This window comes from Phasianus colchicus, chromosome 28 (genome assembly GCF_987193195.1).
Source record: "Phasianus colchicus chromosome 28, bPhaCol1.hap1.1, whole genome shotgun sequence".
NCBI lineage: Eukaryota > Metazoa > Chordata > Aves > Galliformes > Phasianidae > Phasianus > Phasianus colchicus.
In genome coordinates, this window is record NC_143463.1 from 1471856 (window position 1) to 1497397 (window position 25542).

The 25542-nt window shown below is 61.2% G+C and overlaps 5 protein-coding genes across 10 annotated transcripts; 3 read left to right on the plus strand and 2 right to left on the minus strand.

The window, feature by feature from the left end:
• Positions 1 to 831: 831 nt before the first annotated feature.
• MATK (megakaryocyte-associated tyrosine kinase) lies at positions 832 to 6580 on the plus strand. Of its 3 annotated transcripts, XM_090125923.1 has the most exons (14): positions 833 to 1413; positions 1940 to 2097; positions 2472 to 2527; positions 2696 to 2809; positions 2903 to 3018; positions 3420 to 3639; positions 4317 to 4410; positions 4485 to 4550; positions 4684 to 4783; positions 4865 to 4949; positions 5080 to 5153; positions 5298 to 5493; positions 5765 to 5851; positions 5948 to 6580. In XM_090125923.1, exons 3-14 carry the CDS (start codon positions 2519 to 2521, stop codon positions 6128 to 6130), a joined length of 1344 nt encoding a protein of 447 aa, XP_089982049.1. In that variant the 5' UTR covers positions 833 to 1413; positions 1940 to 2097; positions 2472 to 2518; the 3' UTR covers positions 6131 to 6580. The 3 variants fall into 3 exon arrangements, with proteins under 3 accessions (XP_089982050.1, XP_089982049.1, XP_031460601.2); XM_090125924.1 differs by lacking the exon at positions 1940 to 2097 and having other exon boundaries at positions 832 to 1413; positions 2458 to 2527; XM_031604741.2 differs by lacking the exon at positions 1940 to 2097 and having other exon boundaries at positions 834 to 1413.
• Positions 6581 to 6722: 142 nt separating this feature from the next.
• LOC116236179 (complexin-4-like) lies at positions 6723 to 8955 on the plus strand. Its single transcript, XM_031604742.2, has 3 exons — positions 6723 to 7343; positions 8072 to 8159; positions 8463 to 8955. The coding sequence occupies exons 1-3, from the start codon at positions 6766 to 6768 to the stop codon at positions 8676 to 8678; spliced, it is 882 nt and encodes a 293-aa protein (XP_031460602.2). The 5' UTR covers positions 6723 to 6765; the 3' UTR covers positions 8679 to 8955.
• Positions 8956 to 12761: 3806 nt separating this feature from the next.
• On the plus strand, positions 12762 to 16790 carry RAX2 (retina and anterior neural fold homeobox 2). The gene is made up of 4 exons (XM_031604739.2): positions 12762 to 13435; positions 14032 to 14058; positions 14872 to 15122; positions 16282 to 16790. Exons 3-4 carry the CDS (start codon positions 14880 to 14882, stop codon positions 16723 to 16725), a joined length of 687 nt encoding a protein of 228 aa, XP_031460599.2. The 5' UTR covers positions 12762 to 13435; positions 14032 to 14058; positions 14872 to 14879; the 3' UTR covers positions 16726 to 16790.
• A 127-nt stretch (positions 16791 to 16917) lies between these two features.
• LOC116236173 (mucosa-associated lymphoid tissue lymphoma translocation protein 1-like) lies at positions 16918 to 24258 on the minus strand. 4 transcript variants are annotated; one of them, XM_090126295.1, is made up of 17 exons: positions 24124 to 24258; positions 23594 to 23728; positions 23348 to 23509; positions 23074 to 23240; positions 22213 to 22343; positions 21983 to 22136; positions 21545 to 21723; positions 21339 to 21435; positions 21078 to 21230; positions 20767 to 20970; positions 20464 to 20641; positions 20279 to 20353; positions 19797 to 19924; positions 19578 to 19724; positions 19217 to 19374; positions 18999 to 19133; positions 16918 to 18922 (listed from the first exon to the last, which is right to left on the minus strand). In XM_090126295.1, the coding sequence occupies exons 3-17, from the start codon at positions 23482 to 23484 to the stop codon at positions 18674 to 18676; spliced, it is 2292 nt and encodes a 763-aa protein (XP_089982421.1). In that variant the 5' UTR covers positions 23485 to 23509; positions 23594 to 23728; positions 24124 to 24258; the 3' UTR covers positions 16918 to 18673. The 4 variants fall into 4 exon arrangements, with proteins under 4 accessions (XP_089982421.1, XP_089982420.1, XP_089982419.1 ...); XM_090126294.1 differs by lacking the exon at positions 24124 to 24258 and having other exon boundaries at positions 21078 to 21113; positions 21183 to 21230; positions 23594 to 23935; XM_090126293.1 differs by lacking the exon at positions 24124 to 24258 and having other exon boundaries at positions 16918 to 18919; positions 23594 to 23938.
• On the minus strand, positions 24139 to 25284 carry MRPL54 (mitochondrial ribosomal protein L54). The gene is made up of 3 exons (XM_031604601.2): positions 25190 to 25284; positions 24562 to 24718; positions 24139 to 24410 (listed from the first exon to the last, which is right to left on the minus strand). The coding sequence occupies exons 1-3, from the start codon at positions 25263 to 25265 to the stop codon at positions 24278 to 24280; spliced, it is 366 nt and encodes a 121-aa protein (XP_031460461.2). The 5' UTR covers positions 25266 to 25284; the 3' UTR covers positions 24139 to 24277.
• Positions 25285 to 25542: the final 258 nt, after the last annotated feature.

Below are 25542 nucleotides of genomic sequence, written 5' to 3' on the forward strand. Positions count from 1 at the left end.
CCCCAATCCCAACCCCAAACCCAACCCTAATACCAATCCAACCCAACCCACCCTCAAACCATCTCTAACCCCAAACCCAAAACAACCCCACTCCCAACTCCAACCCAACCCCAATCCAATCCCAATCCTACCCAACCCCAACACTAACCCAACCCCAACCCAACCCTTAACCCAACTCCAACTCTCACTCCAACCCAACCCCAACTCCAAATCCCAACCCTCACTCCAACCCAACTCCAAACCCCAAACCAACCCAACCCCATCCCTTACACCTCCGTATTTCTCTTTTCTACATGACCTTTTCCTTGAGATGCTGATGCTTTTAGAGTTCCTAAAAATTGAAAACCAAATAACACCACAGAATTCCTTAAAAGAAACATTTTTGCACCAAACTGCATGTTTTTTTCCCTTCCCTTCCCTTCCCTTCCCTTCCCTTCCCTTCCCTTCCCTTCCCTTCCCTTCCCTTCCCTTCCCTTCCCTTCCCTTCCCTTCCCTTCCCTTCCCTTCCCTTCCCTTCCCTTCCCTTCCCTTCCCTTCCCTTCCCTTCCCTTCCCTTCCCTTCCCTTCCCTTCCCTTCCCTTCCCTTCCCTTCCCTTCCCTTCCCTTCCCTTCCCTTCCCTTCCCCTCTCCTCTCCTCTCCTCTCCTCTCCTCTCCTCTCCTCTCCTCTCCTCTCCTCTCCTCTCCTCTCCTCTCCTCTCCTCTCCTCTCCTCTCCTCTCCTCTCCTCTCCTCTCCTCTCCTCTCCTCTCCTCTCCTCTCCTCTCCTCTCCTCTCCTCTCCTCTCCTCTCCTCTCCTCTCCTCTCCTCTCCTCTCCTCTCTCCTCTCCTCCCCTCCTCCTCTCCTCCCCTCCTCCTCTCCTCCTCTCCTCCTCTCTCCTCTCCTCCTCTCTCTTCTCCTCCTCTCTCTTCTCCTCCTCTCTCCTCTCCTCTCCTCCTCTCTCTTCCTCTCTCCTCCTTTCTTTCCCATTTTGCTATGAAATTTGAAGCATCAAAGTGTGGCCCTGTGGTCTCCACTTTCACTTTTCCTTTCAGCACCGACCGACCGTGGAGGAACTTCCTCCCCAGTGTGTCTGGAGGACAGCGATAACAGCGCTCCGCGATGGCTCCTGGACGGGTGTATCCCTGTGCTGTTAAAGGGCAAAAGTCGCTTCGAGTGTCATTAACTAAGAAGCCAGCTCTGATTAATGATTGATGGCAGGCGGGCACTAGGACCTCTGGGACGTCGCATCTCCGTAACCAGAAGAGAAATGAGGAAATAACACCGTGGCTCTGTCTGTGCCCTTTGGAAGTAACACAGCGCTGCTCCGTGCGGGAGGAGTTGGCTGTCCAGGAGTTCAGAGGTTGGAGCGTGGTTGAGCGGCCCCATATCTTCACAGCCCAAAGCATCACAGCCCCGTATGGACGCAGCTGGGGGTAAGTGAGAGGGCTGGGATGGATGTGGGGTGAGATGGATGTGAGTGAGATGGATGTGAGTGAGATGGATGTGGGGTGAAGGCACTGTGTTCAGTGGGGAGACCAGCCTGGTGTCGCCTGTTTGTGACAAACATCCACTTGTCCCCACTGAACCCTCATAGCACCATAGAATGACAGGTTGGGAAGAGCACTGCGGTCACCAGTCTGATCAGCAACCCCTGCCCACCATACTGCAGGGGGTGGTGGGAAAGTGAAATATTGGGGCTCTGTGCCATCAATCCAGCTGGCGTGTTCTCCTCACCTTTCTTCCCACTCATCATGCTCATGGTGCGTGGACTTCCATGGGCTGAGTGTCCCCAAGAACAAATTTTAGGACAGTGGGATCTCCATGGGCTAAACTTCCCCAGGAACAATCTTTAGGGTGGTGGGAGCTCGATGCACTGAGCATTCCCAGGAACAATCAGGACGAGGTCTGAGCTGCACCCACGGCAGTGTGATTCACAGCTGAGTGCTGTCCCATGCCCAGTGCACCGCTCCTCATCTGCTCGTTGTCACGGGGCTCAGCGCGGTGACGCAGAGGAGTGATGGTGACTCACCTGCAGAAAGAGGAACGGAACAAGGAGTGTCAGCGGCGTTCCAAGGAGTGGGGCTCCGTCCAGGACCGGCTTTCCCTGCAGGGTGAAGGTGCTGTGTGTCGCTGCTCCATGGACCAGGCACAGCGCCTGGGTCGGCACTGCGGGCTGTGATGGGACAGCAGGGAAGAATGGGGACCTCGCAGATGTGAGATGCCTGGCAGTGACCCCGCGGGGGCAGTCAGCCCTTCACTGCTGGCATTGCAGCCCATCACCCCGTGCCTCTCCCAGCCTCACATCTCGTGGCCCCAACAGCTGTGAGCTGCAGACAGGAGATGAGAAAGCGAGTTCCTGCCAAAACCACACGGCGCTGCGAGGGCCTCATGCGGCACTGGGGCACTGCTGTGCTCAGTGGGGGTGGGGACAAGGCCAGGGCTTTGGCTCAGCCTCATTTCTTTGTGGTCCCATTCAGTTTCTTCTCTGCAGGTGACATCGGGAGCAGACAGCAGTCCCTGATGCGCTGACGGCCGATCATGTCCAGGGTGAGCGGGGCTCACTGTCCTCTCCTGCACTGCACCAGGACAGGGATGTGACACTGGGGCATCCCATCCCACCAGGATGTTGTCCCCGTCCCATGTCACCACTCAGTCCTTCCAGCTGGGGCTGACCTCAGGGCTGAGCATCCCGGTGACGCTGCCTTCTTCCTGCAGAAACATTGGCCTGCGGGGACACAGTGCGTCACCAAGCATGACCACACCAAGCCCAAGGCCGGCGAGCTGGCCTTCCATAAGGGAGATGTGGTCACCATCATCGAGGCCGTAGAGGTGACCCCTGGGGCTGCGGGGTTGGCAGTGCCACCGGGGCCAGGACCCCCTTCCTGGTGGGGAGTCCCCTTTCTGAGACCATCCCATCTGCAGGGCAGGAATTGGTACCGTGCGCGGCACAACGAGAGCAGGCAGGAGGGGCTGCTGGCAGCCGGAGCGCTGCGGGAGCGCGGGGCCATCCGTGCTGACCACAAGCTCAGCCTCATGCCGTGAGTACTGCGGGGTCCCAGCAGCTGCAGGGGTGTCCCACACATTTCCCCCCCTCCCCCAAGTCTGGAGGTGTTGCTGAGGGCAGAGCAGCCAAGAGCCTGGGTCACCGAGGGATTTGTTGGCTTCAAAAACCCCCGTTGTGCCCAAACATCTGGGACAGCCCCAGTGGGGAAGGGGCTGCTGTGGGGTCTGCATGGCCTCTGTGTGGTCTCTGCTCCTACTGCCTTGCTGCTGGTGCTGGGAGAGATCCCAGCCCCACATCCCCTCACCCCTATCCCCACATTCCCTCACCCCATGGCCCCCATCTCCCCATATTCTCACCCCTCACCCCTATCCCCGTACCCCACATTCCTCCATCCTTCACCCCATACACCCCCCATTCCCATACCCCTCTTCCCAGCTGGTTCCATGGGAAGATCTCGGGGGTGGAGGCAGTGCAGGAGCTGCAGCCCCCCGAGGACGGGCTGTTCCTGGTGCGTGAGTCGGTCCGGCACCCTGGTGATTACGTGCTGTGCGTGAGCTTTGGCAAGGAGGTGATCCACTACCGAGTGCTGCACCAGGAGAACACGCTGAGCATCGACAGCGAGCAGTACTTCTGCAACCTCATCGACATGATTGAGGTGAGAGCCCCCCTTTGTGCAGGACTTTGGGGTCACTCCGGTTTGGAACACAGTGATGGAGAACCTGCGGGGTGCTGCTGACCCCGTGTGCCAGCAGTGTGCGGAGTGACATCATGGCCACCTCATCCTGTGGCCCCTGAGGGCTTCACCACAGCTGTGGGTGGGTTTTGTTACCTGCTGCCATTCTCCATCCCACGATGTTCTCTAGACCCTGCTTGGTTTGGGGAGCAGTGGATGCGCCCACTGTGCCCTGCCTGCTGCCAAATATAACACTGGCTCTCCTGCTTCCAGAAAGCTCTTCCTCTAGCTCTTCCTCTACCCTGACCCACAACCACTCCATGTCTCTGCTGTGGGAGTTCATGCTTCCTGATTGTTTCCATGTTTAGACAAAACTTCTGCTTTCAGATGGGCCTTTTCCCCTTTCATCTTCCACTGCTGCAGCTCTACTGCTGCCTCTGCTGCAGATCTGCAAACCACCCCTTCCCTGTCCCCCACCCTGGGGACAGGCTGCTCCATTGCAGTGTGCCATGACTGTGCCCCACAGGGAGATATTGCTTTGGGATTTCCCACTGTGTAGGATGGGCTCTGTGCACCTGGAGGGGTAGCTTTGGTGTTGGGGTCCCACGGAGCACCTTATGGCCGTTCCCCCACTCCTCACCCCCTGCCCCATCCTGCAGCACTACACGGAGCAGCAAGGAGCCCTCTGCACCAAGCTGGTGAAGCCCAAAGCCAAGAGTGGGATGAAGTCAGCCGAGGAGGAGTTGGCCAAAGGTGGGAAGGGGTGAGGCCAGCTCTGGGGGAGGAGGTGGCTCTGGTGCCTTCTGACCCATCCCTGTGCCATGCAGCTGGCTGGCTGCTCAACCTGCAGCACCTCACGCTGGGAGAACGCATCGGGCAAGGCGAGTTTGGAGGTGAGATGGGACCAGAGGTCTTCAGCCAGAAGTCCCTAGAGGACATCGCCAGATGACTTTCCTGGATGCCATCCCTGCTGTCCTAGGGCTCTGCGGGGTGTCCCCATGCCTAATGCCTTGCATCCCCCACCAGATGTCCTGCAGGGTGAGTACATGGGGCAGAAGGTGGCTGTGAAGAACGTCAAGTGTGATGTGACCGCCCAGGCCTTCCTCGCTGAGACCGCCGCTATGACGTGAGTGGGGGGCACAGGGGTACAGACAGACCCCATCCCATGGTGTTGGCGGTACCCCCTGACCGTGGTCCCTCACTTCAGGAAGGTCCGACACAAGAACCTGGTGCGTCTGCTCGGTGTCATCCTGCACAACGGCCTCTACATCGTCATGGAGTTCATGAGCAAGGTGAGGGTGGCCGGGGCTCAGACGATGGGGCTGATTGAGGCTCCATTTTCAGATAAAACCCACAGTTTGGGGCTGAGTTGGATTCTGGGAGCCACATCCCAATGGTCCTTACACGGCTCTCATCCCTCAGGGCAACCTGGTCAACTTCCTGCGCACGCGGGGCCGCGCGCTCGTCCCACTGCCACAACTCCTGCAGTTCTCTCTGTGAGTCCTCCCCCCATTGCCCTCATTGCTGGGGACCTCCCAGAGACACGGTGACACCGGGACGGGGGATAGGTGACACCTGGACAGGGGGATGGGTGACACCAGGGCAGGGGGACACACAGTGACGCTGCCCCACCACCGCAGGGACGTGGCCCAGGGCATGGACTACCTGGAGTCCAAGAAGCTGGTGCACAGGGACCTGGCCGCTCGCAACATCCTCATCTCTGAGGACAGCGTGGCCAAAGTGAGTGATTTTGGCCTGGCCAGGGTCAACCCCCGTGGTGCAGACACCACGCTGCTGCCCGTGAAGTGGACGGCTCCCGAGGCCCTGAAGCACAATGTGAGTGATGGAGCAAAGGATCCCCAGGGCAGCTCTCCCAACCCATCCCACCAACCCACCCCATCCCACCAACCCATCTCTGCTCCGTGCTGACTCCCCATCTCCCCATCTCTGGGCTTTGTCCTGATCCTCATCCCGAGGGTGAGGGCATCTCCTGCAGGATGTGGGGGGATGGGATGGGTGTGGGGTCCCTCTGCCATGGGGAGGTGAGGGTGGAGCAGGGAGCGATGGTTCCCCAGCTGGCTGCAGCTCCTGCCCCATGCCACGGCAGAAATTCTCCTCCAAATCGGACGTGTGGAGCTATGGGATCCTGCTGTGGGAGGTGTTCTCCTTTGGCCGAGCGCCCTACCCCAAGCTGGTGAGTGCAGGGGTTCACATCCTGATGAGATGCAGGGAATGGGGATGTCCCTGCTGCCCCTGGTAGGGGGATCCCAGCTCCCTGCTCCACCCACAGAGCCTGAAGGAGGTGACGGAGCAGCTGGAGCAGGGGTACCGCATGGAGCCCCCTGAGGGCTGCCGGCCCACCGTGTATGCACTGATGAGGAGCTGCTGGGAGATGGAGCCAGGCAAGCGGCCGTCCTTCAAGAAGCTCACAGAGAAGCTGCAGAAAGAGCTGAAGCACCTGAAGGATGTTTAACCTATGTTCCACACTCAAGGAGCCCCCAGGACCTACAGGAGTAGCCCCCAAGTTGGGGAGCAGTGTGAAAACGGGCAGCCTGGAGGCTGCTCCCTCCTGGTGAAGATGGGGCAGTGACTCTGCAGGATGCCCTCCTCCCCTGCATGCACCCAGAGGATGCAATGTCCTCCCTCCATCTCCCAAGAGGATGCAGCGGACAGACAAATCCCTCTGTCCCCGTGGGGCCCTTTGCCCAGCCACGCCTGGGGACACCGGGAGCATGAGGTCCCTCTTAATTTCCTCTCCTTTCCCAGTGATGGGGACAACACAGGATGTCCCATCCTTATGGAAGACAACACCCCATGGCTGGCACAGCCCGATGCTGGCCCTGCATGGACACACCAACCACATTCAGCTCAGCCACATGGGTTTGGGCCTCTTTATTAAACCACAGAAATTAGTTGGACAGTGTCTTTAAGTCTCCAGACTCACGTTAGGGCTATCCCTTGTTTGGGGTGAGCACAGTGGCGGGGCAGGAGCCCCAGCCCCCTCAACCCCCCATGCACAGCCCAGCCCCACTCTGCTCAGGGCTGTGCGCAGAGCCAGGGATTATTCTTTTAATCAGAGCCTGTATGGAAATTGCTCGCATATAGATTATGGGAGCAGGGCAGGGGCAGCCCCAGGCACCGGCTCACAAGCAATCTCAATATCTCAGCGGAGCAGGGATTAACAGGAGTGTGGGGTGTGAGCGTGTGCACCCGCCCCATTCCTTGTTTCCCTTCCGGTCCTTTGACCCTGGGTTGATTTTTTTGGCTCATCCTCTCACATCTTCCCCATGCCCACTTTCTGCCCCACCACAGAAAGTGGCTTTGGGTGCCCACTGTGCTCCTCCATCAAGGCCCACGCAATGGGTTATTTCCACCGGCTCCAGGTCCACAGCACCCTTGGGTCTTCCCACCCCAGTGGTGGTGCCTTCCCTTCCTAATGCCATAATCCAGCCCTTATCCCAGGTCCCGCTGACCTTGCAGGCGCTGGACCCAGTGCTGGGCACGGCGGGGCGCGGGCACAATATCCACCCACCCATGGCTGCCTTCTTCACGGCCGCCCTGAGGAACCTGCGGGGGGGTGAGGAGGAGCCCAAGGCACCCCCCAAGGACGGCAAGGCGGCTGCCCTGCCCCACGGCATGTCCCGCGAGGAGTTCGAGGAGTACCAGCGGCAGCTGCTGGAGGAGAAGTAAGGCTTGGTTGGGGCTGCAGGGTCACCATGAAGCAGGACTGGGGTGTCACTTGCCCCTTGCATGGGTGGGACAGGGACAGGGAGGCAGCGGGTGGGAGCAGAGTAGGTCCATAAAGTGCAGGAGGTCTCCATGGTGTGGAATGTCCCCATGGTGCAGGAGGTCCCATGGTGAGGGAGGTCTCTATGGTGCAGGATGTCCTCATGGTATGAAATGTCCCAACAGTGAGATGTCCCAGTGGTGCATGAGGTCCCCATGGTGTGGGATGTCCCCATGGTGCAAGATATCCTTATAGTCCAGGAGGTCCCCATGACGTGAAATGTCCCCATGGCACAGGAGGTCCCCATGGGTGCTGGTGCAGGGACTCAGCATTCTGCAGATGACAAGGGAGAGGGAGGTGCCCAGTGCCACCCTCACCCCAGGGCCCACATATGTGAGGGAAGATGAGGACAGGACTGGGCTGCACTCAGGTGCCACCACCACAGATCTGGGTGATTTGGGGATGGTGTCAGGGAGGTGAAAGGCTGTGGGAGGAGTGAGTCCTCCCACTACAGCTGTCACCGCTGGGTAGGGGGCAGGGCACAGACCCTGCTCTGGGGCCCCCAGTTGCAGCCTCACATGGACCACTGCACATTTGGATCTTTGGATGAGTGCAGCCACGCCAGGCTGGGGGGCAATGTGGGGACTCAGCTGGGGCAGAGGTGACAACACGTCACCCATCACACAGGATCGAGCGGGACAAAACCTTTGCACACAAGAAGGCAGAACGGGCAACTGTGCGCATGCACCTGCGGGACAAGTATCACCTGGCCCAGGTACGGACACACAGAGGTACCCCGAGCCCCCAGTACCCCCGAGCTGGGTGGCAGCCATCCTCCCCTTCCCCAGTCCCATAGGATGGGAAGCGATTCCTGAAGAGGGCAGCAAACGGCTGCTGTCTCTGTCCATCCTGTCCACCCACGCACACGTCTGTCCAGCAGCCCGAGTGTGGGGCTGGGCAGCTGCTGGGCCCCCAGACTGCCCCATTGCGGGTGTCCCAAAGGAGCCCGCTTCTCCCGCTCCCTCTCCAGGCTGCTGGGGGTCCATCGCAGCCCCAGTGCCACCTCCCACCCACACAGGATGAGCGGGACGATGCCCAGCTGCACGTGGCAGGCGGCGCGGTGGAGCTGCCGCCGGAGCTGGCTGCCATGGTGCGTGGTGAGGAGGAGGAGGAGGAGGAAGAGGAGGGCACCTTCGCCTTCCTGACCAGGCTGCAGGACGTGGATCTGGCGGCGCTGCGGGGCCGTGCACTGGGCACTGTGGATGAAGTGAAGGAGAAGTGCTCCCTGATGTAGTGCTGGGCAGCATCAGCAGGAGCAGGTGGGTTGTGGGTGTTGTGAGTGCAATATGCCAGGCTGGGAGGTCCTATGCCTGTGCTAGAGGTCAGTTGTCCTCGCCTAAACCATTCCCTGGGGTTTCTGGGGGCTCTGGGCAGAGACACTGGGGTCCTTTCCACCTGATCCCATCCCACGGCGTCCCCTGGTGCCACCCCAAATCCAGCCAGGCAGCAGTGCCAGCACTGCCACCCCCACCCCTGGAATCTCCTGAGTTGTTCGGATCAATAAAAGTGTCATTTCGTGGGATCAGTCTCATGTTCGTGCTGCTGCACGATGCCGCCATACCACACAGCACTGCCTGCACCATCCCCATCCCACGCAGTGCCAACACCCCAGAGCTGGTTCGCACTGTAGGCTTTCCCCACCCCACACACAGCCCCACGCCCACAGTCTCACCACCCCAACCCATGCCTGCACCCCCACAGGCTCCACAGGGGGGGAGCGTCCCCACCTGGGGGTCCCCTCTGTCCCCCCTCCCCCCGCTGCAGGCTCAGCAGCACCGTGGGCTTAAACGCCGCCGCGCGGGCGACCGCCGGAAGGCTGCAGGCTGCTGAGATCACTAATACCTGCCTATTTTAGGGAGGTCTAATCTGCCTGAATCGCCTGTCCCCAGGGACTAAGCTCACTGAACCCGTGTAAAATGCACCACCAGGGCTGGCCCCGAACGCCACCGCCCGACAGAGCCGGGCCGGACTCACGCTGTGCTCACATGAAGGGATGGCCATGCTCAGCCGCCCCCGGGCTCCCCACACCAGGGCCATCTGCTCCAGAAAGGCCTGCGGGGCTGTGGGTTCTGTGGGGTCTGTAGGGCCTGCGAGGCCTGCGGGGCCTGTGGGGTCTGTGGGGCCTGCGGGGTTTGTGGGGCCTGTGGGGTCTGGGGGATCTGTGGGGCCTGTGGGGCCTACAGGGCCTGTGGGGTCTGTGAGGCCTGTGGGGCCTATGGGGTCTGTGGGGCCTGTGGGGCCTGTGGGGTCTGTGGGGCCTGCAGCACCTTTGGGGCCTACAGGGCTTGTGGGGCCTACGGTGCCTGTAGGTTGTCTGGGACCTGTGGGGCCTGCAGGGCCTGTGGGACCTATGGCTTCTGTGAGTTCTGTGGGGCCTGCAGGGCATTTGGGACCTATGGCTTCTGTGAGTTCTGTGAGGCCTGCAGGGCATTTGGGACTTGTGGGTTCTGTGGATCCTGTGGGGCCTGTGGGTTCTCTGGGGCTTATGGGGCCTGAAGGTTCTGTGGGGCTTGTGGGTTTTGTGGGGTCTGCGGGGCCTGCAGGGCATGTGAGTTTTGTGAGGCCTGTGGGTTCTGTGGGGCTTTTAGGGCCTGTGGGTTCTGTAGGGCTGTGGGATGTGTGGGGCCTGAGGAGTGTATGGGGCTGTGGGGTGTGTGCCTATGGCAGTGGGGCAGAACCCAGCACTGCTGGGCTGGGAGTCACAGTGCAGCTCTCAGCTGCCCCAGCAGCAGCAAACAGGGTGGTGGGGTGGGGGTCCCTGACCCCCACGTGCTGCTGTGGCAGTGCCTGCTGGAGCCCCCCAGCCTGGCGCTGTGGCCCCACCATCACCCCGCTGTCCCCGCCGTGCAGCCCTCCTTCTTCCCGTTTGGACACAAAATCAACCTGAGCTGAACAGGACACGGCTGCACGCCCCCTGGCCCCTTTCTGGGGCAGCCCAGTCCCACCCCACACCCCTGCCATCCCCCATGGCCGGGTGCTGGGATGGAGGCACTCAGGTCCCCATCTCCCCATGCTCCCCATGGGGCACTCGGCACCAGCTGGGATCCGGGTCAGGACCCTCTACCAGGTCTCCCCAGCTAATCGCCCTGCCCCCCCGCCGCCCCCACATTGCCACCTGTGCCTCCTCACCCTTTTGGGGTCACCCCTGCCACCCGCCCGCCCGCCCCAGGCCTCTTAATGAACTAAAAAAGTGACAAATCCCCGGCAGAGCTGGTCACGTGCGGCCAGCGGCCCCCGGCCCCGACCCCCGCCCCGGCCCCACCGCCCCGGTAAGCTGACGCAGCGTCTCTAAGCGTTAGCAGCTTTGCCCGCTAATAGGATTAGGGAGGTTTAAAACTGTCATTTGAGTGAACTAAACCCCCTGATACTCTGCATTGCACCTTCTTAACCAATTTGCCTTCAATTAGGGTAATTGGGAAACTAGCAAAGAAGTATAGCATTAATATTTTAAAGTGATGAAGCGATTACGGGCCTTGGACGAGGAAGCAAATCAATTTGCTATCTGCTCCTAAAAGGCAATTATAATCATTTGTCAAATCAGCCTGCTGGCCTCCCCCGCCCGTGTGAGCCAACACCTTAAGGCGGTTTAGCGGGGCCGGCTCCGCACACACGGCCCTGGTGGGTAAATCCAAATCCGGGCAGCTGGGGCGGCTGCGCCCGCGCCGAAAACCAACCCACGGGTGGTCCTGGTGGGGACATGGCAGTTTTGGGGGGATCTGTGTGCTCTGGACCACTTTGGAGCTCTTGGTGTCTGCAAGAGGCTCCGGGGGTGGGGTGGGGTCTTCCTGGGGCAGCTCTGCACGCTGTGTCCCCGTGGTGCTGTTGGGAAATCAGCGGAGCAGGGGATCGGGGTCTTCTTGCTGCCATCGTGGCGGCGCTGGCACAAGGTGCTCATTGGGATCCATTTAATTGGGATCCATCTCATTGGGATCCAGGATCCCAGCCTGGGAATGTCCCCACCACCCTACGGCAGCGCAGGGGGTGAGGGGTCACAGTGCAGTACCACCAGCAGTGACACATAGTGGCTCTGGGGTCTGTGCCCAGTGTTCATGGCAGTGGCACTTCCATGGGATGGTACAGCGCCTGGGGGTGATCAAAAGCCCCGCGGTGACGTTCAGCATCTGAAAGGGGAACCGTGCTATGGAGAGGATGGGGGTGGGAGGAAGCCAAAACAGTGGCTAAGGGCTGTGGCATTGGCAGGTGACAGGAAGAGGGTTTTCGGGGAAAGTAAAAGGAAATGGAGGCAAAAAGGGGAATCCTGGCAGCAGGTGGGTGGCACGGGCACCCAGAAAGGAGGAGACCCCATCACAATGCTCCTGGCCCCCAACGGGGCAACGTTTCTGTCCCACAGCCCTACAGGCATAGGGCTGCCTGCATTGTGGATCCACATCCCACAACCCATGGCCAGACCCCATGGACAGTCCCGCAGAGTGTCCTCACGCTCTGTCCCATGCCCAACACTTGTCCCTGCTCTTAGTCCCCACACCTGCTCCTCACTGTCTGTACCCCATGGCTGATGTGACACACACAGATGGTCCCAGAGCTGGTTCCCAAAGCTGGTACCCGTGGTTGGTCCTGAGCTGATCCCCGTGCCTGTTGTGACATCCACAGCTGATCCCACAGATGGTCCCCAAGCTGGTCCCAACACTCAAGGCTGCTCTCTATGCCCATTCCCCACATATGGTGTGACACCTATGGCCAGTCCCTACTGCTGTGTGACATCCACAGGTGGTCACATTGCTGCACCCCATGCCCACTCCCCACACATGGTGTGATGCCTACAGCTGATCCCATTGCTTGTTCCCATTCCTGGTGTGACAGCCATGCTTGATGTGACATCCCTAGCTGGTCCTATAGCTGGCCCCATGCTCATTTTCCATTCTTGGTGTCACTTCCAAAGATGGTCCCATCACTGGTCCCCATGCCTGACGTGGCATCCACAGCTGATCCCATAGATGGTCCGCAGGCTGGTTCCAATGCCTGGTGTGACATCCACAGCTGACTCCATTGCTGGTTCCCATGCTTGATGTGACATCCAAAGACTGTCCCATTGTTCAGCCCCGTACCCACTCCCCATGCTTGGTGTGACATCCACAACTGGGCCCATCATTGGTCCCCATGCCTACTCCCCACGCCCCATGTGACATCCACAGCTGATCCCATAGCTGGTCCCCATGCCCACTCCTCATGCCTGGTTTGACTTCCACAGCTGATCCCATCACTTTTCCCCATGCTCACTCCCCATTCCTGGTGTGACTTTTACAGCTGGTCCCCATGCCCAATGTGACATCCACAGATGATCCCATCGATGGTCCCGCTGCCTGCTATGACACCCATGGACGTCACACCCATCCCCACACATCCCAAAGGACCCCACACGCTGCCACGGGGCCACCCCATCACCTCCACTGGGGGACGCAGCCCCACGGCATCCCCAGCACAGCCCCATTCCCGGCGGCGCGGCGCTGGCAAAGCCGAAGGAAATTGTTTCTCTCCCTCCTCCCCCCCTACCCCCCCTGCCTTTCTTCTCCTTGCCCCGTGTTTCTAATTCTTTTTCCTCTCCCATAATGAGGGGATTACAAGGAAAACTCCAGCAGGACGCCTTTGTGGGGAGACAATCCGAGCGGGGAAGGCAGCGCGGGGCTTTGTGCGCCCGCAGCCCCCCCGGCCCGCCCGGCGCTGGGGGGACATTTAGAGCAATTACTTGTCCAGAAAGTAACTGTCAATCATTCTTAAAGGGGAAGGCCTCCAATTAATAACCTCGTCTTAATCCTTTGGACTCATTTCCAATCTGCGGGGCCTTGGTGACATCTGCAACACTAAATAAAGATTCTCCCGAGCCTTAGCGCGGCGGTTCTGTGACAAATAAGAAGACTAGAGGCAACTTTGGCTGCCAAGCTGCAAGATTGGTGAGGTTGAGCCGCTTGTTTGGTTCCCAGGAGGGACTGGCAAAGTTAAATACTCCTGGAAAAGCCGCGTCGGGCCCAGCAGGTAACGCCGTTTTACGGGAATGTGGGAGAAAGTGCCACGGGAGGAGGCTCAGAGCAGAGCTGGGGTGGGCACAGTGCTGTGCTGTGCTGTGAGGACGTGGGGGAGGACGGTGGGTGTCCCCAAACCGCCCCACTGTGCATCCCGGGTGCCCTCCGATCCCCAAAGGGAGCGACAGCCGCTGTCCCAAAAGCTCCCGGAGGACACGGAGCGCAGAGCCCACCTGCAGCATGCGGGGTGTGGGACACCGATGGCCTCAGCAGTCGGAGGGGCTGCCTGCTGTGCCCACTGGGGCGGTAGGGCTGCAGGGGGACGTGGTGCTGTGGGGTTGTGATGGCATGGGGACGCGATGTGACGGCGCTGGGGACGAGGCGGGCGACAGCACGGCACCGCGCACCCATCCCGCAGGGTGGTTTCTTTCTTCTTCCTGTTTTCTTGGGGCCTCTTTTCCTTCTGGATGGGTTTGGGGCTGTGGGGGCCATCCTGTACACAGCCCTGACCCTCACCCCACTGCCCCGACCTTCCCTGTCCCTGCTTGTCCCCATCCCCCTCACCCTGTGGGGTCCTGCACCACTCACTCCTCTCCCCTCTCCTTGCAGGTGTGGAGCTGCGCAAATGAGAAGAGGGTAAGTGAGAGTGGGATGGCAGAGGGGGTCCCCAACCCTCCCCAACCCAACCCCAACCCCAGCACGGTGACAACAGGGCACTGCACCCCGAGGCTGCAGCACCCATACCCCACTGGAGCCCATGGGGCTGGGAGGTGTCACCCAGAGCTGCATGCTCTGCACACACTGCATGAGGACCCACGCATGGGCGTGCACTCTGTTTGCAGCACACTAATGAAGTGAGTGCACTTACTGCATTCATTAGCGTGCTGCAAACAGATTGCACACCTGTGGGATGCAGGTGCCCTGGCAGTGCACACGCAGCAGATACTGGGTGCACTGCACGGTGCACACTGCAGGCACTGTGTGCACTGAGCACAGAAACACTGCAGACACTGCTGTGCCTGCAGGTTGTGCATGAACTGCATTGCACTCCTTGATCCATGCACACTGCACGTGCACTGCACACACTGCACCCTACGCACTGCATGTGCTGCATTCAGACATTGCATGGTGCACGCTGCACCCTTGGTGTGGACACTGCACACCAGGCTCTGCACACACAGTGCTCATTCCACACGCTCTGGCCGTGCCATGGGGGTTGGAGTGGGGTCCTGCACCAATGTGGGGCAGTTTGAAGGGACGGAGTGTGGGAGTGGGGAGGGGGGATGGACCTGGCCAGCTCTGGTCAGCTCTGAGTGGTTTTTGGAGCTGCTGGCCCTATAGAGTCCCCACAGAAGTGCCACAGGGATGGCCCATCTCCTGTCCATCTGCTCATCCAGATGGAATTCATGCTGTCCCCACACCCCTCCTAACCCCACCATCCCCTCGCAGGTGCCGAGATGTTCCTCAATAAGTGTGAGGGGGACCTGGGCGAGCTGCGGAAGCCGGGGGACGGTGAGGGAACCCCTCCAGCTGCTGCCGAGGAGGAGCAGCCCAAGAAGAAGCACCGGCGGAACCGCACCACCTTCACCACCTACCAGCTGCACGAGCTGGAGCGAGCCTTTGAGAAGTCCCACTACCCTGACGTGTACAGCCGAGAGGAGCTGGCCATGAAGGTCAACCTGCCCGAAGTCCGCGTGCAGGTAGGGATGGCTCTACGCCTTCATTTCCCCATTGCCCAATTCACAAACTCAGCGTAGGTGCTGCATCTTGCCCTGGTTCCATAGGAAGGGTGACAACCCACAGCAGCTCCTCACCACTGTCAGCTCCTCAGGGCCAGGAAAGCCCTGAGATTCTCATGGATTCAGGATTTTAGGTTTCCTGGAGCCAGGGCATGGGGCGGTTTGGCACAAAGCCCTGGTCTGCGTGGAGGGTCAGCCTGGAGCAGACCCTGCTGCCAGCACAGGCAGTGACAGCCCTTCCAGTCACCGGGTCTGAAAGCACAACAAAAGGAGAGAAAGCCAAATAGAGCAGGACTGACAAAAGAACAGGGATCACTGGAGCCGTGGGGGACACAGCGCATGGGGCACCATACCCAGGACACCCCAAGGGGACACAGAACAGGGGACACGCCGCCTGGAGCACCCCGTGTGGGGCACCCTGCATGGGGCACCCCGCGTGGGATACGGCACAACGGGGCGCCCTGCATGGGGCACCCTGCACGGGGCACAGCGTGTGGGGCATCCTGCTTAGAATGCAGCACGGGGGGGACGTGCCACATGGGGCACTCTGCGTGGGGCATGTCACATAGAACGCTCTTCATGGGACACAGCAGATGGAGCATCTTACACAGGACATGGCACACAGGTGACCCTATGTGGGTCGCTGAATCTCAGAATTGTTAAGGTTGGACAGACCACTAAGATCACCCAGCGCAGCCAGCACCCCATACTCACTGTCACTGAGTCACCACCACATATGGGGCACAACAGATGGAGCGCCCTATATGGGACACACCACATGGGACACCTTACATAGGACATGCTACCCTACATGAGACATGGCACAGGGGTCACCCTACAAAGGACACAACACATGGGACAAAGCACATGGGGCGTCTTGCATAGGGCATGGCACAAAGGTCACCCAACGGGGGATAGAACACATGGGACACCCTACAGTGGCACTCTACGTGGGACAAAGCACGTGGGGCACCTTGCGTAGGACATGTTGCATAGGACATGGCACAGGGACCACCCAACAGGAGACACAACACACGGGGCACCCCTGAGGAGCATGCTGTGAGGGACCATCCAGCCATGGGGCACACACCCCCAGGTCACTCTCCCTGTACCCCAACAGGTCTGGTTCCAGAACCGCCGAGCCAAGTGGAGGCGGCAGGAGAAGATGGAGGCCAGCTCCATGAAGCTCCACGACACCCCCATGCTGTCCTTCAACCGGCCGCCCATGACGGCCAACGTGGGGCCCATGAGCAACTCCCTCCCGCTCGACCCGTGGCTGACGTCGCCCATCTCCAGTGCCACCCCGGTGCACAGCATCCCCAGCTTCATGGGAGCCCCCCAGGCCCTGCAGCCCCCCTACGGAGGGCACTCCTTCCTCAACACCCCCCCGGGCATGGCTCAGGGCATGCAGCCCATGGCCCCCGTGCCCTACCAGTGCGGCACCCCCTTTGTGGACAAGTACCCGCTGGAGGACGTCGACCAGAGGAGCTCCAGCATCGCCTCGCTCCGCATGAAAGCCAAGGAGCACATTCAGACCATCGACAAGACCTGGCAGCCCATTTGATGAACACTCCCCACTGCTCCCTACCCTGACGGGGTGCTCGGCAGGACCAGAGCAGGGAGGTGGGAGGTGACCCCCCCCGGACGCAGCATCACGGACAGCGGCATGGGGGGCACCCAGCAGCCGCCCCGGTGCGGCCGCGCAGGACCTGGGGGAGTCCCTGCACCCCTTTATTATTATTACCATCATCAAGAATTTCTTTCTTTTTTTTTCTTTTTTTATGCACAAACAGAAACGCTCTAGTTTCGTAGGGAACAACCAGGGGGTGTTGTTTTTTCAGCTGCGTTGGGTGCGGTGTGGGAGATGGGCGTGTGGTTGGTAAGGAGAAGAGTGGGATGCGGTGTTCCGCTCGGCGATGGGGAAATCCACTAACTAACATCACCCACACTCTGCATCTGCAGGGAAACGTTGCCGTCCCCGCACATGGGTGACCGAATCCCAGCCCGCGTCCCGCCTGCTTGTCAGGGGGAATCTGCTCCGCCGTCACTCCGGCCCTAATTGCTCTCCAGCGGTGCCAGTGGCACAAAGCTGCCGTAATTGCTGGGCAGAAGGGGGGGGGCTCAGTCCCAATGGGGCCAGCGGGGTCCTGATAGGAGCGGGGACGGAAGGGCGGCGGTGGTGAGATGCCCCACGATGGCGCTGGGGATGGCGTGTGGTCGGCACTGTTGGGGCAGCAAGGGGACGATGGCACACGTGGGGGCTTCAGGGTTCCAAAGACGGAACGTGTTGGGGCAGATGGAGTTGGTCGGGGCCAAACATGGGGCAGAGCTGCACCCGTGGCCACGGTGGCATTGGGGTCTCCCGCTGACACCGTCCGGGCCGCGCGCTGACCCCGTGGGGACCCGGCTCCTCGTCCCCGTCCCCCGGCTGCTGCTGCTCATCTGCTTCGTTAGCGATAATTAAACCTTTAACAACCCATTAAACGCATAATCGATGCTCCCCCGGCCCCCCAGCCCAGCTAATGGGCCACGGGCAGAGGCGTGCTCGGCGCTGGAGATAATGAAGCAACGGCTGTGGAAGTAATGGGGTTTGATCCGGGGGACGGGACGCGCTGAATGGGGGCTGCGCCTTTCGCATGACATAATGGCAGAGGTTGGCGCCGACCCCGCCGTGACGCCCGGGCACCCCTCGGCCAACAAAGGGCGGGCGGCGGGGAGGGGGCTGCCCCATAGCCCACCCTAATTGGGTCGAGGGGCCCCCACCGCCGCCCCATGGCGTTGGCACACAGCAGCGAGTGCCCCCCGCTCACGTCATCAGAGCAGAAGGGCATTCTTCCTCCCCCCCACCCCAGATTTCAATCGTTCCCCAAAATCTTTACCCCACAGCCTTGCAGGAGCCCTCTACTCCTCCCATCCCATCCCCCCCAGTGGGATTTGCCCCCTAATCTGCTTATTTCTCTCTATTTCTCCTAGGCCTGAATGAGCCCAATCCCGCCCCGGTGCGACGCCTTGCTGAGCTGCAGCACCCGGCCCTGCCCCCTGCCCACCCCACAGCTGCCGGGGCACATGGGGGGGCCATGGTGTCCATATGGGGTGGCACTGCCCTGTGAGGATACATGAGACTGGCATTGCTCTGTATACAGGGTGGTACCACCCTATATATGGGGTTCATTGACCTGCTAAGGGACATGGAGCTGGCACTGTCCTGAATATGGGATGGCACTTTCCTGTATATGAGGTGGCTGTGCTGTGAATGGGGTGACACTGCTTTGTGTATGGGGTGGCCCTGCCCTGTATATGGGGTGACACAGCTTTGTGCATGGGGAGGCACTGCTCTGCGTATGGGGTGGCATGGCCCTGTACATGAGGTAGCACCGCCCTGTATATGGGGTGACGCTGCTCTGCGTATGGGGTGGCACAGCCCTGCATATAGTGGGGTGGCAGTGCCCTATACATAGGGTGACACTGCTCCCTATATGGGGTGGCAGTGCCCTGTACACAGACGTGCCCCCTTACACCCCATGCGATCCGTGCACCTCGGGGCTCAGGTTCTCCTCAGGGCTGTTCCCCCAGCTGCTGGGGGGCGATACGGACAGGGGGCTGCCGGACCCCCCCGAGGCGGGCGGCGTGCCGGGGTCCCGGGGGCTCAGATTGAGTTTGGCAATGAGCGGCCGCCCCACACTCACCGCCCGCAGCTCCTCCACAAAGTCGGCCACGCCGCGGTAACGGAACTGCAGGCACACGGTGAAGGTCAGCTCCTGCTGCAGGGCAAGGCAATGTGGGCACAGGGGGTTTCATGTGACCCCCCACACACAACCGGTGCGGCACAGCTCTTACCCGCAATCTCTGCAGCCCACAAAGGCGGCTGTAGAGGCAGCAGGATGGACAGGCGAGGCTCCAGGTGGGCACCAAGGGGCTGCCCAGCTCCTCGGGGCTCTCCCTGTTGGTGTACTTCAGGTCCACGTCCAGCTCCTGCCATGGGGGATATCAAGTTAGGGGATGGCAATGTGGGAACCCCGCACCCCAAGTGCTGCCCTTCCGGGGTGCCACCCCACCTCGGGGAGGTCGGTGAGCTTGGCCACGCACTCAGTGATGTCCCCAGGGGCGGCCAGGATGCGGGTGTAGATGATCATGATGTTGGAGAACTCAGCAGCAAAGCCCAGCTGCACAGTGACACCGCAGTCGAAGTGGAGGTGGCGGCTCTCTGGGAGGACTGCAGGGACAGCGAGCAACGTGGTGCCACCACTTTGGTCCCTGCCAGCACTTGGGGTGACACTTGGGGTGACACCTGAGGCGGCCCCAGCACGAAGCCTTGGGGCCGGTGGCGCATTGGAGACGCCAGGTGCCACCCGTCCCGTGCCTCAGGGCTGTCCCCTCCATGACCCCACCACTGGGGGATGCAGCAGTGGTACACACCGTGAGCCTTGGCCCACTGCAGGTTCCTGGCAGAGGTTTCAGCCCGTCCCAAGGAGCGGATGGGGTCGGTCAGCGCCCGCCTCTCCGACAGGTTACTGCGCAGCTCCAGCGCCTGGCGGCCCCGTGTCAGCTCCAGCGTGCCCATGTCTGCAGGGCCAGGCACAGCGTGGGCTCAGGGGGAGATTTTGGCCCCTCCAAGCCCCACTGCGCAGCACTCACCCTCGGCCACCTTGTCCAGCAGCACTGTGATCTTCTCGTCCTCCAGCAGCCAGCGCTTGAGGAAGGTGACAAAGACACCATTGGAGAGTTCGCCCTGGCTCAGCTCATAGGCTTCGGCATCCGCGCATCTGTGGGGATGGGAAGGGTGGGTTAAGGTGCTGGAAGCCTCACCCGTGCTGCAGGAATCCCACTGGGATGGGACATCCTCGACCCAAATCCCTGCAATCCAGGTGAGCATCGGTGCTCTGAGCCCTGGGTGTTGCCTGGAGGTTGGCGCAGCCACGAGCATCTCCAACCCCATAGAGAACAGCATCCCTGGGAGCCCGGAGTGGTGCCACGGAGTCACAGCATATCCATACATCAGGGAAAAATGCAGTGCTAATAGGGCTGAGATATCAGAACCCGACCCTATTCCTGCCCCAGCCCAGGGGGTTGTGTCCTGCTGGCCCCACAGCAAGGAGGGTGCATGAGAGGGGACCCACGTGGCGTAGCCGAAGACGATGTTGGCCGTCACTTCCAGCGCCCCGACCTGCGGGAGGACGTCATCATTGAGGTTCCTGTGAGAAAAGAGCTGCTGAGAGCTGTGGTGGTGACACCCAAAAAAGCCACAGGCGGGACACGTGGGGACCCCTCACTCCATGCCCTCATAGGAGGGACGTGGGATCACCTCTTGCGGCACATGTCGAGCAGGAAGATGTTGAGGCCGGTGCGGCGCTGCTGCATGCGCTGCAGCACGTGCTGCACACACAGGCAGTGGGCGGAGGTGTAGGAGCCGGGCGCATCGATGGGCACCATGAAGCTGGTGCCGAAGTTCTCGTAGCCGTGTCCAGCATAATACAGCAATCCTGGTGGGAGAGGGGATGGTGGCACATCCCACCCCTCCTCGTGTGTCCCCAAACCCCATGGCTCTGCCCTGCTGCCCCAAAGCCCACCCGTGGGAGCCCCACAACCACCCAGGAGCTGCCCCCACCGTAGACCCCTTTGTCGAGGAGCAGCAGGAACTCATTGACTGCCATCTGCATCTCATCCCGGCGCAGGTCCAGCAGTGACACCACCTTGAAGTCGAGCTGCCGCAGCAGCGCGCTCAGTGCGTGCACATCCACCATGGGCGCCCGCAGGTCTTTGTGGTGCATGTAGTGCATGTTGCCCACCAGCAGTGCCACTTTGTCGGTGGCTGCAGGGACAGAGAGGGACACAGAGGGGCTCTCACGCTGTCCCCAGCACCCCATATTGTGCTGCAGCCCCCGCAGGGTCCCCTGCCCCTCCTGGATGGGATCTCACCATACAGCTGGTCGGGGCTGCCAGGCTCTGGGGAGTCTGCAAAGAGAGAGATTGTGGCAACGGCCCCAAGCACGGCGATGGGACAGTGCCACCACCTGCACCTACCTCCATCCCCTTCCTGCCAGGGGGCTCCGGAGGCAAAAAGCCGCGGGCCTGGACAGCACAAAGTGGGGTCAGGAGGGAGGGGTTATGAGGCTGCAGGGCTTCGCAGCACCCAGGGTGCTGTAGGGAGGGAGCAGGGAATGCAGAGGTCACCCTCACCGATCTCCACATCCACCTCCTGGCTCCACAGCTCGTGGAAGAGGTTGAACACACGACAGGAGTACGTGCCCCGCTCAGCTGTCGTCACCAGCTGCACCTGCAGGGGTTTGGAGAGCTGGGGCCACCGTGCTGCCCCATGCTGCGCTGCGCTGCCCCACGCCGTGCTGTGCTGTGCCATGCAGTGCCAGACAAGGGGTCTACAGCACCTGGAGCCGTGGTGCCCGTGCACCTTCCACGGGGCGCCGGTTCCTGTACCACTGGTACTGTGGCGGCGGGTTGCCCAGGGCTCTGCACTCCAGCACCAGAGGGTCCCCCTCAGCCAGGCGGCACGGCTGCGGCTGCTGCAGGATCTGCAGCCCCGCCATGCTGGGGCAGTAACCACTGGCTGTGGGTGGGAAGGGCAGCAGATTGGCACCCGGCCATGGCGGGGGTGCACCCAGCTGGCCTCGGCTCCTCAATGCCCTGCAGGAGCCATTCCCAGCCCCATAGGTGAAGAATGCCCTACAGGAGCCATTCCCAGCCCCATAGGTGAAGAATGCCCTACAGGAGCCATTCCCAGCCCCAGGAATCAGTGATGCCCTACAGGAGCCATTTCTGGCCCCACGGGTGAGCAGCGCTCCACAAACGCAGACCCCAGAGCCCACCTGATTTGGGGCTGTGACTCCTCTCCACTTGGATGTGAGCCCACCTGGAGAAGGCAAAGGCAGCCCCGCAGCTCACACGGCAGATGTACCACTGGGGCAGTCCTGGTGCTGCGGCCGTGTCGACCATCAGCTCCGGGGCTGTGGCTCCAGGCACCTGCAGCATAAAGGAGCTCGACTCAGGATGCTCACTCCCACCAGTGCAGGTGCCAGGGAAAGGATGTGGGTCTCACCTCCTGCTTTCCACAAAACCACTGGTAGGTGAGCCCTGGTGGGCCGGTGGCCCAGCAGGTCAGGGACACCTGTGTCCCCTCTGCCACCGCCTGTGACTCTGGCTGCACCGTGATGCGGATCACGTCGTGGACTGTAGAGGAGCCCGGGCTGGTTGAGAGCTCTGTCCCACACTGCCCCACTACACCCCAACCTGCCCCATTCCAACCTACCTTGTCCCATTCAGTGCCACCCTATGGCATCCCAGCCTGTGCCACTGCATTCTGTCCCAGCTGGCCCCATCCCATCCTGTGCTGCTCCACTTCAGCCCATCCCATTGCATCCCAGTCCATCACACTTTATCCCACCACACTCTGCCCTGTCCCAGCCCACCGTGTCCACACCTCATCGATGCTCTCCCCGTCCCACTCCAACACTCACTTCCCTTCTAACCTATCCTACTGCACCCATCCCCCATCCCTTCCCATCCCATCCATTCAATCCCATCCTATTCCACCCCATCTCATCTCATCTACCCTACTGCATCCATCCCATCCTTTCCCTTTCAAATCTATCCCACTCACCCTACTGCATCCATCCCATTCTTCTGCATCCCTCCAATTCCATCCCCTCCCATCCCTCCAATTCCAACCTATTCCCAATCTATCCCATCCCACCCACCCAACTGCACCCTTCTCATCCCATTCCACCCCATCCACCATGCTGCATTCATCCAATCCAATCCCACCCCACCCAGCCTGCTGCACCCATCCCAGCCCATCTCACCTCCCCACTGCCACTCCACCAGCAGGATCAGCCCCTCACCTCCCCGCTTTCCCCCAGCTGACCCCCTCAACCCCCAGGTGACACCAGGCCATCCCTACCAGCACTGCTGAGGAGCTGGCAGGCCTGTGTGTGCCCCATCCTGTGCAGGCAGCCCCGCAGGTACTGGAGGCTGCACTCCCGCTCAGCCAGGAGCTGCAGGAGGCTCTGCGTGGGGCTGCCGAGGGGCTCCAGCACCTTCAGCGAGCACATCTCCAGCTCCTCCTCACTGTGAGGGATAGCGGGGACACAATGGGGCGGATGTGGCCACAAAAGGGTTGTGGGGGGGGAGGGCTGCGGGGCACAGGGTCCATCCCACGGTCCCCCCATCCCTACCTGCACTTGAAGCGTTTCTCTGCCCCAGCCACCTCGGCCAGCTTGCGCCAGCCCCGGCTGGCTGTGTCCAGGAGCTCACAGAGCTGGGCCACCACCTCCTCTCCCAGTGAGCTGATGGGCAAGCTCCAGTCCCCCATCCTGCCCCACAGCTGCTGCCTCGGGCTGCGAGGGGACAGGATGGCAGCAGAAGATGGCAGCACAAGCAGGAGAGGAGGGGATGAAGTCTAAAAGGTGCAGAGAACTCACCTCCAGGTGCTGAGTGTGTCGGAGCCGCCAGCACCCAGCTCAGCACACACTGAGCCCCACACAGAGGAAATGGGGGTTAGGAACAAAAGCAGCCCCACGCTGCAGCACTTCTGCTTTCCTCTGCCACTTCCTGCCCTGCAGAGCAATGTGGCCCTCAGGGAACCAGCACAGCCCCGCCCTGGGGCAGCAGCAGCTTCCCCCCATCCACCCACACAGTGCAGTAGGGCCACCACTGGGCTCTGCCAGGCTGAGGGCACACGGGGAGGGGATTCTGACCCCCTCCTGCCCACCACCCTCGTGGACATGGTGACCTCAGTCGAGTCGTTCTCACCCCAAAGCCGCTGCCCTCCCACCCATCCCCACCACACAGCACACTGGCAGAAGGACTGGGACCTATTCGGCTGCCACAGGTCCTGCTGCCAGCAATAAACAGAACTCCCATTGTGGAAAAAAAAACCCGAGAAATGACAGCCTCAATCCTTCCCCAAAGCTGTGCAGGAGGGGATGAGCACACTGAGCACGCAGAGCACCTGCTTATGCCACAGTTTCTGTGAAAGGCATCAGCCTCAGCTGAGATTTATTGTCAGTCTGTAGTGAGAAGATGGGACTGGCAGTGGGAGCTGCCCCGGAGCCAGCCATGCCAACACCAACACCAACACCTGCTGGCTGCCTCATTACAGCCCCTCACAGCTTCCTGCTCTTCTTCAGCTTGTTGCGCTGCCACGAGTTGTACTTCCGCAGGCGCCTCCAGTACTCGAGGGAGTCGGGGTCCATCTCCTCCAGCTTCTTGGGGGGACCCAGGTGGATTTGGAACAGCCTGGGGGCAAACACAGAGCAGGTGAGGCTGTGGAGGAGGAGGCAGAGAGCAGCTCCCAGGATCACAGTTGGAGGGGAGCTCTGAAGGTTGCATCTTCCCCACCCTCGGGACCCCCAACCGGGACGCAGTGCTCTGGCTGAGCCCCACATACCACTCAGGGTACTCAGAGTCGGGCTTCAGGGCGACCTCGGGGCTGTCCTTCAGGTAATTGACCCCCACGGCGTAGTTGGCCAACGTGACGGGGTCTGTGCACACCTCCGGCCCCTTCAGCTGCTCCTTTGGAGTGCTTTTCCCCTTCACCTTCACACCTGGGGGAGGAGACACAGTAATATTAGGGGGTGTGGGGAGCTGGGGGGAAATGGAGGAGACCTTGGGGCATGGGGCTGGGAGGTGGGAACTTTGGGACAGAAATAGGAGGTGGGAATAGGACACTGGAATGGGATGTGGGAAAAGGACCCAACTGGGGCACAGAATGGGGTATGGGAGTAGAACACGGGTACGTGACATGGGAACAGGACACAAGAACAGGACGCGAGAGTGGGGTATGGGGACATGAGAACGGGACGCGGGAATGGGATGTGGGCACAGGACACGGGAAAAGGACCCAGCTACAACACGGGGTCAGGATCCGGGAACAGGACCCAGGAGCGACGCGGGGTCAGGGCTCTGTGACGGGGCCCGGCTGCGGTATGGGAACGGGACACGGGGCAGCGCCCCAGTCGGGACACAGGAACGGGACTGGGATCGGGGCCCGGGCTCCCGGCCCATCCCGGCCTCACCCGGTTTCTTGGCGTAGCCGCGGGCCGGGCCGGGCCGCACAGCGCTCACCGCCCGCAGCAGCAGCCGGGCGGCCATGGCGCGCCGCGGGACACGCCGGGACAACTGCGGAGCGCGCATGCGCGGCGGCCGCTCCCGGAAGTGGCTTCTGGGCGGGCCCGGAAGTGGACGCGGCAGCGCCCGGAAGTGGGGGGGGTGGCGCCCGGAAGTCGACCGCTCCGTAAGTCCCGTCCTGACCCGTTCCGTTCCGTTCCGCTCGGGCCCGGCCGGGCCGCGGCGCCTCCAGGCAGTGAGTGGCGGCTGGAGCCCGGAGGGACGAGGGGGATCCCCGGCCCTGGAACCCCGTGTGTTCCTC